Genomic DNA, 12,182 nt, shown 5'->3' with positions numbered 1-12,182 from the left:
CTTCTGCTTAATTTTTCCAAAGCACCACTTTCCTGATGCTATTCCGCTCCCCCACCCCCACCCCCCCCCCACCCCCCGCAGCCACCCCGCCCCCAACTTCTCAGGCTTCCTGGCTAATCGGTCACTAGGTCTATACCACACACGTGGAGTCGCATACATTGCTTTGTAATGTTATAGCTATGGCCTCACTATTTTAAAGATTTTTAAGCTCCTGGAAGCAGCAGTTGTGTCCGCTACAACTTTACTACGCTAGACGTGGTATATTTTATGAAAGGCACGCGCCGCTGCCTTTACTAGGAGGCGTGACTCAGTGGCGCCCCTCCCCAGGCGGAGGACCATAGAGATGTCCGGGGCAGCGAGGCCTCCTGGCAGCCATAGAGATGCGCAGAGGACGGCTAGAGCGTCGCTCGGGAAGCCGCTCTCAGCTTTTCAGCCCTAGTCCTCCTTCCCAACATGGCGCAGTCGGTGAACATCACCGAGCTGAATCTCCCGCAGCTGGAAATGCTCAAGAACCAGCTGGACCAGGTGGGGACGGGCCCCAGAGACACCCCTTCCCGCCTCATACCCCTCCTGCCCACGCGAACGCCCTCGCCCCCTCCCCACTCCCCCCGTTTGGGAGGCTTCCCTTCCCCTGCGAAACCCTCGCCCCGTCTCGGGCGGTGCTCCTCTCCCTCCAGCCCCACTGACTCTCTTTCTTGCGCTCTGTAGGAAGTGGAGTTCTTGTCCACGTCCATTGCCCAGCTCAAGGTGGTGCAGACCAAGTACGTGGAAGCCAAGGACTGTCTGAACGTGCTGAACAAGAGCAATGAGGGTATGGGGTGAGCGCGCGGAGGCCGCAGGGGGATGTGGTGCGCGGCTTCTGGTCCCGCCTCCTAAACCAGACTTTCTTACCGGAGACGAGAGAACGATCCGTTACTTACTCTGTACCTCTCGTGAGCCGTTTGCATGTTGCCCACCTAGAATTGAAATGGACAGGACGGTGCTCCTGTGGCCCCGTTGCCGTTCTTCTCATGCTCTCTGCGCTGGGCCCTTTAACGTCTTAACGTTGGAGCTGACAACGTTCCCCAGATGTTTGTCTTAATTGCTTTCACAGGGAAAGAATTACTTGTCCCACTGACGAGTTCTGTATCCTTTCCAGAGGAACCATCCAGCTCTCCTCTTCTCTCCTGTGCCCCTCCCCCTCCAAAAAGGGTGGGGGTAGTTTTGATGACTCCAAAGGGCCCCATGATTCTGAGAGCTCTTACTAGACACACTGCCTAGCTCTCCTATCTGTATCCTGGGGCCAGCATCTAGCTATTGTCTTGTAAGCGCAGAAGAGTGTATGTACTTGAGGTGTGACTGTTTCCCTCTTTTTGTTTGAAGATATCTAATATAAAGATAAAACGTGGTTTACACTTTTACTAATAACTTAGAACACATAAGCAATTGAAGAATAGGATATAGAAACAAGGGGGTTGACTCTGTTTATTAATTCTCAATTTCAGTTTAATTGCGGCTCTTATTCCTGAACTGTGGTTACTAGGAAACCTGGGTTGTGACTACCTGTTGAGTGTTTTACTTGAATGATCAAGTTATGACAACAGGACACCTGTAAACTGTAGTCTGAGAACTGACAGGCTGAGAGAGGAACACCGAATTAATAGTGTGCTAGGGATTACCTAAATAACGAACATTAAATCCATCAGGAGTTAGCTAGTTCGTGGTTGGGGTGTTGGTGAGGGGAAGCGGGGCTGGCTTCTCACTTTCACTTTCTTTTTTTTTTTTTTTATTATTAGTTAAGGTATTACAAATGTGTCCTCATCCCCCCCATTAACCCCCAACCTCCCCCCCACCTCACTTTCACTTTCTACAGCCCTAAGAACATGTTGTATCTAGTCTTTCTGGAGGGGCGAACTGCTTAAAGGGTGGGCGATGGCTTCAGGGCAAGAGGGTGTCTCAGTGTGTGTCTGTCATTTTCTCATAAGGGGCCAACTTCTCTGTCTCCACATGTGGAGGAGTGTACAGGTATAATTCTAAAGCCCCCAGATTATTCCTGCGCCTTGTAGCTTTTTGAAAAGAGGGTCTTCGGCTGACAAGGAATCATGGCTCATGCTGGGCTAGTTTTCCCTTAATTGTTGCTTCTCAGATGTATGTCCCTGGGAAGCTACATGATGTAGAACACGTGCTCATCGATGTGGGAACTGGCTACTATGTAGAGAAGGTGAGTGGAAGGAACCGTGTACATGCCCCTCTGAGCAAGGAAAGGAAATTTAGGGGAGGATTTAGAGACAGCATGGGGTGTCCTCTTTTTTTTTTTTTTTTTAGGGAGTAGGAGGGGGGAGTGAGAGAGAGGAGCATTGATGTGAGAGAGACACATCGATTGGGTACCTCCCCACACACCCCAACTGGGGCAGGGGATCAAACCTGCAACACAGGTACATGCCCTTGACCGGGAATTGAACCTGTGACCCTTCATTGTGCAGACCGATGCTCTAACCACTGAAACACTGGCCAATCCTCTTAGCCCCTCATTCACCTCTGACCTTTTAGACAGCTGAGGATGCCAAGGACTTCTTCAAGAGGAAAATAGACTTTCTCACCAAGCAAATGGAGAAAATCCAGCCAGCCCTTCAAGAGAAGCATGTCATGAAACAGGGTAAGCTTGGCCTGAGGCACCTCTTCATCCTTTGTACCGCCGTGATAAAGAACATGGATTGCAGTGTGAACCATGGGGATGTCCCCTTTGCTGGATTAAAACCATGTCTTTCTCTTTTGTGTCTTGTGTTATTCTCTAGATTTAGTATATTACATACCCACTATTTGTAGATTCCTGGGTTGGGTGTTTGAGAAATTTAGAGGAAAGAAATCATTTCTGTGTTCTTAATGGGGATTGAATGGGGGAAACGATACATGTAAATGAACACACAGGAAAGAAATAGCCCTAACTAAGTACTAGCCATTGCAGCCCTGGCTATACATTAGAACAGCCTTGGGCAAACTACGGCCCGCGGGCCGGATCCGGCCCGTTTGAAATGAATAAAACTATTGAAAAAAAAGACCGTACCCTTTTATGTAATGATGTTTACTTTGAATTTATATTAGTTCACACAAACACTCCATCCATGCTTTTGTTCCGGCCCGGTCCAGTTTAAGAACCCATTGTGGCCCTTGAGTCAAAAAGTTTGCCCACCCCTGCATTAGAATCACCAAGGGAGTTTGAAAAGAAAGCCTGGGTCAATGCTCAACCACTGAGCTACACCAGCCAGCTCAGTGATTAAGCATTGACCTATGAACCAGGAGGTCAGGGTTCAGTTGCCAGTCAGGGCATGTGCCCGGGTTGTGGACTTGAACCCCAGTGTGGGGCATGCAGGAGGCGGCCAATCAGTGATTCTCATTTACGTTTCTGTCTCTCTCTCCCTCTCCCTTCCTCTCTGAAATCAGTAAAAATGTTTAAAAAAAAAGAAAGAAAGAAAGCCTGGGGCCCGCTCCAAACAAACTACTAGTAAATCAAGCTGGGTAGTGGTGGGGGCTAGGGGTGGGCAAGGATTCCAGGGTTCGGTATTTTTTTTCAATGCCCCAGAGCCCAGGTGATGGTAGTCAAATGGTAAGGCATGGGTCTCGTAAAATGCCCCAGGTGATTATGTAACATAGTCAGGATTGAGAACCACTATTCTAAAGGTAAAAATAGCCCTGCCGCTGTAGCTCAGTGGTTGAGCACTGACCTATGAACCAGGAGGTCTCGATCCCTGGTAGGGGGTGTGCAGGAGGCAGCCAATGGGTCTCTCTCATCATGTATGTTTCTATCTCTCCTTCCCTCCCTCTGAAATCAATAAAAACATATATAAAAAATAAAACTACACATTAAAAAAATAATAAAGGCAAAAATATTTTCATGTTATAATTTTTGGTTATGTCTGACTCAATATTGTATGTTGTTCATTTTTATATCCCAGTGGTTGTCATATTTACTGATACATTGTAGATTCCAGATTTTGCGGTAGTGGATCACTGTGTTGTTTTATTAACTATAGTTGGTGTCCTCCGCTCCTTAAATTTCTGTCACTCTCTTAACTCTGGGTTCTTCCCTGCAGCTCCTGACCAGGGTCTGTTTTTCCCCCGCAGCTGTCATGGAGATGATGAGCCAGAAGATTCAGCAGCTCACAGCCCTGGGCGCAACCCAGCCTGCCAAGGCCTGAGATCCTGTTTCAGAAACCAGGCAGAGGGACCCTACTTCAAGGGCCTGGGACTGTGTGGTGGGGAGAGAAGGGTTTTGTGTTTAATGCCAATAAATGTTCCAGCTGGGCAGAACGTTGGTCTATTCTTGCATCAGTAAGGGACTGGTGAAGAGATGGGAGGGCAGGGGCGAGTGTGCCCCTCCCAGAGCCTGATGCAGGGTTTACCTTGGAGGCTCCGCTGACCCCCAGAGGAGCGGGAAGGCCTTGGGGGTGTAGCGGCCCCGCTGGGCGGGGCCTGGGGCCGTGGGAAAGGCTGACAGGCGGAAGTGGGGCTGCGCGGGCACTTCCTTTTCCGGCTCGGCGCTCCCGCCTTCGCACCGGAGAAGCTGTATGGGCCGCCGCTTCCTGCGGGGACTCCTGCCTTTGTTGTTGCCGCCGCCCCTCCGTGTCCGGCACCGCATGCACCGCCTGGAGAGCGTGCAGCCCTCCAAACGACCCCGCTGCAGCCTCATGGCGCCGCCCCGGATAGGAACGCACAACGGCACCTTCCACTGCGATGAAGCCCTGGCGTGCGCATTGCTGCGCCTCCTGCCGGAGTACCAGGTACGGTGCGCCCGGGGCCGCCCGCGTGCCTACCTGGGTCCCTGTGGTACCGGGGGCGGCCCGAGCCCCCCTCCTGCCCTTCCCGACCCCCCTAAAACCTAGCAGCAACCCCCTACCCGCGCGACTCCTGGCAGCTCCTCACCCCCGGCGCCCCCTATAGGATGCAGAGATTGTGCGGACCCGGGACCCCGAAAAACTGGCTTCTTGCGACGTCGTGGTAGATGTGGGTGGCGAGTACGACCCTCAGAGACACCGATATGACCATCATCAGAGGTGGGTTCGCAGATACCTTTCTTCACTTCAACTTGATTCAGTGCCCCAGTTCAGCCATCCGCTGCAGGGGCTGTGTGAGTCCCATGACACTGCGGCCTTCCATCCTTCTGGCTCTGCCCCTGCCTACCTGGCTGTGGCATCTAACCTGCCCAGGCCTCCCTTGGCTCCTAGTCAGTCCTCAGGCCCCTCCCAGCTCACCTCCTTCTCTGGCTGTCAGACTTTTTTCCCACCAGTACTGTTTTCTCCCCAGTTAATACCCCAGCTGGGACTAACCCAGGGGTGGGAAAACTTTTTGACTCGAGGGCCACAATGGGGTCTTAAACTGGACCGGAGGGCCGGAACAAAAGCATGGATGGAGTGTTTGTGTGAACTAATATAAATTCAAAGTAAACATCATTACATAAAAGGGTATGGTCTTTTTTTTCAATAGTTTTATTCATTTCAAACAGGCCAGATCCAGCCCGCGGGCCGTAGTTTGCCCACGGCTGGAACCCATTCATGTGCCCTTGCTGCCCCACTTCACACTGTTGGGCCCGGGCCCACCTGATTGTGGTGGTTGGTGACAGTTCACATATGTGTGGTCTTCTACTTCATTCCAATCCTTTCCCCTCTCCTCAAGCCCCTATCTCATCAAGCTCCTGTTTTCCACTCGTAAACATCCTCAGCTCCCTCCTTCCAGTGCAGCACTGTTCCCTTCTGTTTGTCCCCTTTCCAATCTATTACTTTCTCCTCTTGGACTTCCCACCAGTTTCTACTTTTTGCCAATAACTTACAACTCTATTTAGGCATCTCTCATCTTGAAAATAGAAATGCTAGTAGATACAAAATCCTCTCTCGTACACCACACTGTTTAAAGTGATTATGATTAAGAGTACATATTCATAAATGATGTTAGGAGGGAACCCTCCAGTACTTACAGCCTAAACTGTCATTCTCCAAAAGAAGAGCTGACCCTGGCTCCATATCCCTTCCAAATCATGTCATTCATTCAGCTGGTTCTCTCCCAGTCCCTCTCCACTGGAAATGCTCATGAAAAGGCCACCGGTGACTTCAACACCAGCTCAGGTTACTGGCTGAGAATCTCACCTTAACGCACCTCTTGGTGGGACTTGACATCATTGACTCTTACTTCCTTTTTTCTAATGATTTGACATACTTTCTTTAAAACATTCTGCAGGCCCTAGCTGGTTTAGCTCAGTGGATAGAGCGTCAGCCTGCGGACAGAAGGCCCCCGGTTCAGTTCTGGTCAAGGGCACAAACCTCGGTTGCAGGCTCCACCCCTGCCTGAGCCCTGGTCTGGGCTCCTGCAGGAGGCAGCCAATCAATGTGTTTCTCTCACATCGATATTTCTCTCTGTCTCTCCCTCTCTCTTCCACTCTCTCTAAAAATCAATGGAAAGCCCTAACCAGTTTGTCTCAGTGACTTGAGCGTTGGCCTGTGGACTGAAAGTGAAAGGTCCTCGGTTTGATTCCGGTCAAGGCGGGGTTGCGGGCTCAATCCCCAGTAGGGGCCCATGCAGGAAGCAGCCCATCAATGTCTCTCCCATAATTGATATTTCTCTCTCTCCATTCCTCTGAAATGAACAAAAATATTAAAAATAAATAAATAAAATAAAAATTAAAAATAGCCCAGTCAGCAGCATGGCTGAGTGGTTGAGTGTCGACCTATGAACCAGGAGGTCACAGTTGATTCCCAGTCAGGGCACATGCCCAGGTTGTGGGCTCGATCTCCAGTGGAGAGTGTACAGGAGGTGGCCAATCAGTGACTCTCTGTCATCATTGTTGTTTCTATCTCTCTCTCCTTCTCCCTGCCGCTCTGAAATCAATAAAAATACGTTTTAAAAATAAGTAAAAAGCAATGGGAAACTATCCTTGTGTGAGGATTTAAAAAAAAGATTTTTTTAATTATGCAGTATTTGACACAAAATAATGTATTTAACATTTCTGGCCCTAGTCAGTTTTGATCAGTGGATAGAGCAGCGGCCTGAGGACTGAAGGGTCCCAGGTTCAATTCCTGGCCAGGGCACATGCCCGGGTTATAGGCTGATCCCCATTAGAGGGCATGCAGAAGGCAACCAATCAATGATTCTCTCTCATCATTGATATTTCAATCCCTCTCCCTCTCCCTTCCTCTCTGAAATCAATAAAAAAAAAATTTTTGCCCTAGCCGGTTTGGCTCACTGGATAGAACATCGGCCTGGGGACTGAAGAGTCCCGGGTTTGATTCCAGTCAAGGGCATGTACCTTGGTTTCGGGCACATCCCCAGTAGGGGGTGTGCAGGAGGCAGCTGATCGATGTTTCTCTCTCATCGATGTTTCTAACTCTCTATCCCTCTCCCTTCCTCTCTGTAAAAAAATCAATAAAATATATTTTTTAAAAAAATTTTTTTTTAAACATTTCTGGAATATAAAACATAAAGTGAACACCCATGAACTAATCTCCCAACCCAAGAATTTGAACACTATCATTACCTTTGAATCTGTACCTGTGTGCTTCTTCCCTATCCCATCCCCTCACCTCCTTTAAAATAAACTATATCCTGAATTTTGTGTTCATCATACCCTTGTGTATAGTTTAGCACGTATGTCTGTTTCCATCATCAATTTATTTAGTTTTACTTATTTTGTTTTTGTTAATTGTCATCCGAGGACATTTTTTCCATTGATCTAGAAAGAGAGTGGAAGAGGGGAGGGGAGAGAGAGAGAAACATTGATTGGTTGCCTCGGGGCACAGGGATCGAACCTACAACCTAGGGATTTGCCTTTGACCCCCTCGACCAGGAATAGAACCTGTGACCCTTCAGTGCATAGGCCTACACTCAAACCACTTAACACACCAGCCAGGGCAGTTTTCCTTCTTTTTGAATTTCACCTGGGAGGGTTATTGTTAATTAGTCTTTCTTTATTTTTGTAATATGTGTGGGGTTTTTTAATTAATTTTTAAAGAGGAAGGAAGATGAATAGAAACATCGATGCCTGAAACATCGATTAGCTACTTTCTGCATGCCCTCTACTGGGTGGGGATTGAGCCCCCAACCTGAGCATGTGCCCTGACCAGGAATCTAACCAGAGACCTCTTGGGTCATGGGTTGATGCTCAACCACTGAGCACACTGGCTGAACTATTATTAGTCTTTAATATATATATATATTGTTAATTCTCACATGAGGATATTTTTCCCATTGCTTTTCAGAGAGGGTGAAAGGGAGGGAGAGAAAGAGAGAAACATTGATGTGAGATACACTGACTGGTTGCCTCCCACACATGTTCCAACCCAGGGCAGGGAGCAAACCCGCAACCCAGGTACGTGCCCTTGACTGGGAATCTAACCTGCAATCCTTCAGTGCATGGGCCAGGGCTCTAACCACTGAGAACACTGGCCATGGCTATACCTTATATGTATTTTATTAAAATGTTTTGTATTTTCTCAGTATTTAATAAAAATCATTAAAACAAAACAAAAAATGAGCTCCCTAGGTGATTCTAATTAGTATTTACAAATTATAGCTATGGTTTCTACTTCCCTAATAACTTTTCCCCATTCTCTGTTCCACTGCTACTCAAATTCCTGCTTTCCTCACTTACCTGGACCACTGCAGGTAATCTTGCATCTACTCTCCATGCTGGCTGGCACAATGCTCTTTCTAACATGCACTTGACTACTGAGAGTCTCTCAGTGGTTCCCATTACATACAAATAGAAGTCCAAACTCCAAAGAATGGCATGCAAGGCCTACCATGATCTGGCCCCTGCTTGCCCTTCCACCTGTTTATCATCACTCACCTCTCACACCCAAGCTCCTTCCTTGCAATTCCATGAAAAGACCTCTTAGCCATGTACGTGTTTCCTCACCCTTTATCTGGTGAACACCCCGTAAATTCATTGCTCAAGTATGACCTGAAAGCTCTCTCAACCCCCCCCCCCCCCCCCCCACCCACACACACACACACTTCCTTGCTTATAACATAGCTACAGCATTCGCTTGGTTGTTTGTGTGTCTGTCTGCGTTTAGCAGGTAAACTTGAAGACAGGGACATGGTCTATTTTTTTTATCCCCAATGTCTAAACACAAAGTCTGGCATGTTGTAAGCATTGAGTTTACCATTGTCGAATGCATGCACAGACTTTAAGCTGCGGTCTATGTGACCCCTAAGGAAAAGCCAAAGCCTCTCCAGCTGGGCTCTCCCTTTCCAGCTCCTGCAGTATTCCCCAGCCCCCTACCCCACGTTGTGCCTCCACGTGCACATACACAGGGTTAACTGGGGCAGCTCTGCCTCAGCCCCGCCTCCCTGTGCTCCTCAGGTCTTTCACAGAGACCATGAGCTCCCTGTCCCCTGGGAAGCCATGGCAGACCAAGCTGAGCAGTGCGGGACTCATCTATCTGCACTTCGGGCACAAGCTGCTGGCCCAGTTGCTGGGCACTAGCGAAGAGGACAGCATGGTGGGCACCCTCTATGACAAGGTGGGGACCCGAGGACAGATGCCCCACGTGCATCTCCACCAGGCCAGTTGGGAGTGGCTCTCACGTAGCCCTTAGGACGGGACCTCACATCAGGGTTCCAGCCCATAGCTAGCCCACTACTGTCTCCCTCAGTCAGGCTCATCTTCTCACAAGGGCATGCGGTGGTGGTGAGTAGATGAAATAACGTGTGGAAAAGAGCTTTGAAAACCATAAAGCAGTTTCCAGTCTTCTTCTTGACCTGACATACTTAAGAAATGACTGTTCAACAACTTGGCAATAGAGGAGGCTGCTGACGTTTGGAAGCATATGGCTCAGGTTCTGGCTGCCCTGGAAGGGGAGAGGAGTGTATCAGGCACCACTGCAATTCACCAGAGGCACATGAGTTGGGAAGGGTCTGATTATGAAAATACCTTCAGGTTCCACCAGCGTCTCCTGAAAGCGGTTCAGCAGATTCCTGCTGTTAAGGAATGGGGCTAGCGGCCCTGGCGTGCTGCCGGGTCAGTGATTCCGAGGACACCTACAGACCCTACTCCTGTGAAGTTCACAAGTCAAACTTCAGGTTCAGCCAGCTCTGTTTTTGGCAGACAGACTGTTCACTTCTCTGACTCAGCCTACCTGCCCCTATGGCACAGCATTAATATGAGCCAAAAAAGTAAGAAAATATAGGAATGGTTAAATTGGAGACTGGAATGGTAAGGTTGTAGACTGCCTGGGCTAGTTTTTCCTTCTGCTGAGGGGTTTCTAAGCAATGGAACTAAATTACACCCAAGTTTTAACTGATTATCAGGTTGGGGTCCAGACTGAGAGGTGCTGGGCATAGGAGCTCCTTCTTTGGCTCTCCCTGAGAATACTTTTTTTACATACCATACGTGTTGACATGTAAGCCTATTTTGTAGGGCAGTTTTGCCTTAAACACTGATATCCCACATCGTTTCTGCCCCCAAACTCTTGAAGCATTGTCCTACCATTTCTTAAGGCTCAGGAGACGCAGCAACTGCTGATGCCACGCAGCCCGTGGGTTTCTCTGGGACCACACCCCAGCGCTTGATGTCTAGTCCAGCACCTATTCTCTCCCAACTGGCGCATGTGCTTGGTCAGACCCTCCTGGGCCTCATTAAACAGGTCACTGAGTAGCCTGTCAGCCCCCCTGGAGATTTGCCCTCCCTCAGCCACAGGGGTCCACTCCCACGGGGCCCCTCCTGGAACTCCAGATCTTTGTTCAGGAGTCAGCAGCCTCCTCCCCACACATGCAGCCTCAGCTAGGGCCTGTGACAGAATGAGCCCTGGATGAGAAATCAGGTGATCCAAATTCCAGCACTATTAGCTCTGACCTTAAGCAAGCTGCTGGACACCCCAATTCCCTTTCCTCATCCAGTTGTTGGGAGATCCTCACAGGCTCATTGCATTGAGATTAAATAAGAGAGAGTATGCACATAACTTTGAAACCTGTACAACTTTACCATGCAAGTGGTAGATCCCCTTAAGAGCATTTCTGCTGCTGCCTTAGATGTATGAGAACTTCGTGGAGGAGGTGGATGCAGTGGACAATGGGATCTCCCAGTGGGAGGGAGAGCCTCGATATGCGCTGACCACTACCCTGAGTGCCCGGGTGGCCCGGCTCAATCCCACCTGGAACCAGCCCAACCAAGACACTGAGGTAAGGAGGGCCCAGGGGAAGAAAATGAGGCATGTGAGACCCCAGCAGAGGAAATGAGAGTGCTGTGATTCCCAGGCAGGGTTCAAGCGTGCAATGGATCTGGTTCGGGAGGAGTTTCTGCAGAGACTAGACTTCTACCAGCACAGCTGGATGCCAGCCCGGGCCCTGGTGGAAGAGGCCCTGACCCAGCGATTACAGGTACAGGCGTGGGAGGAGGCATTGTGGCTCAGGCCTTAGGACTACTGGTGGGCTGCTGGTCAACAGAGGCTCCTCCTACCCGGAACCTTCCAGCCATGCCCCACTTCCCTTTCAGGTGGACCCAAGCGGGGAGATAATAGAACTGGCAAAAGGTGGTTGCCCCTGGAAAGAGCATCTTTATCACCTGGAATCTGGGCTGTCACCCCCAGTCACCATCGCCTTTGTTATCTACACTGACCAGGCTGGACAGTGGCGGGTACAGTGTGTGCCCAAGGAGCTCCATTCATTCCAGAGCAGGTGAGGCCCTGTTGCAGCCTAGAGAGGAGTCCATAGTCTTGGCCTCTGTTCTGCTCCCCCTCTCAGTTCCTCAAGGCCTCCATTTGCTCTCACCAACTTGCTCTTTCTGTTCACTTGTAGGCTGCCCCTGCCAGAGTCATGGCGGGGTCTTCGGGATGAGGCTCTGGACCAGGTCAGTGGGATTCCTGGCTGCATCTTTGTCCATGCCAGCGGCTTCATTGGTGGGCACCGCACCCGAGAGGGTGCCTTGAGTATGGCCCGTGCCACCTTGGCCCAGCGCCCAGCACTTATATCTCCCTCACATCCCCTCGTCCAATAAAATTTCTTCTATCTCATACTGACCAAGTCTTTGCCACATTACCAACCTGCACCGTCCTGGGAACTTGCTGGAATTTGGGGAAAGTGAAACATCTATTACATGCCAGAGCCTATGCTAGACGTTCAGGACTTTTGGCATTTTCTCAGCTTTTCTTTCATAATCATTTGAAAACCATCTAGTTCCTCAGGTTAAATAACTTGACGAACTCATAAGAAGTGGC

The 12,182-nt window shown here is 49.6% G+C and overlaps 2 protein-coding genes across 3 annotated transcripts; both read left to right on the top strand.

Moving 5' to 3' along the window:
• Positions 1-429: 429 nt before the first annotated feature.
• PFDN5 (prefoldin subunit 5) lies at positions 430-4,327 on the top strand. 2 transcript variants are annotated; one of them, XM_036299626.1, is made up of 6 exons: positions 430-525; positions 709-811; positions 1,094-1,125; positions 2,126-2,200; positions 2,530-2,635; positions 4,102-4,287. In XM_036299626.1, the coding sequence occupies exons 1-6, from the start codon at positions 454-456 to the stop codon at positions 4,173-4,175; spliced, it is 462 nt and encodes a 153-aa protein (XP_036155519.1). In that variant the 5' UTR covers positions 430-453; the 3' UTR covers positions 4,176-4,287. The 2 variants fall into 2 exon arrangements, with proteins under 2 accessions (XP_036155519.1, XP_036155520.1); XM_036299627.1 differs by lacking the exons at positions 430-525; positions 1,094-1,125 and having other exon boundaries at positions 4,071-4,327.
• A 92-nt stretch (positions 4,328-4,419) lies between these two features.
• Positions 4,420-11,984, top strand: MYG1 (MYG1 exonuclease). Its single transcript, XM_036299625.1, has 7 exons — positions 4,420-4,757; positions 4,918-5,030; positions 9,332-9,491; positions 10,999-11,148; positions 11,224-11,346; positions 11,462-11,643; positions 11,764-11,984. The coding sequence occupies exons 1-7, from the start codon at positions 4,545-4,547 to the stop codon at positions 11,960-11,962; spliced, it is 1,140 nt and encodes a 379-aa protein (XP_036155518.1). The 5' UTR covers positions 4,420-4,544; the 3' UTR covers positions 11,963-11,984.
• The last annotated feature ends 198 nt before the right edge of the window (positions 11,985-12,182 follow it).

This window comes from Myotis myotis, unplaced genomic scaffold, assembly GCF_014108235.1.
Source record: "Myotis myotis isolate mMyoMyo1 unplaced genomic scaffold, mMyoMyo1.p scaffold_m19_p_3, whole genome shotgun sequence".
In the NCBI taxonomy this organism is placed as follows: Eukaryota; Metazoa; Chordata; class Mammalia; order Chiroptera; family Vespertilionidae; genus Myotis; species Myotis myotis.
This window is presented reverse-complemented; position numbering and strand designations above follow the sequence as displayed.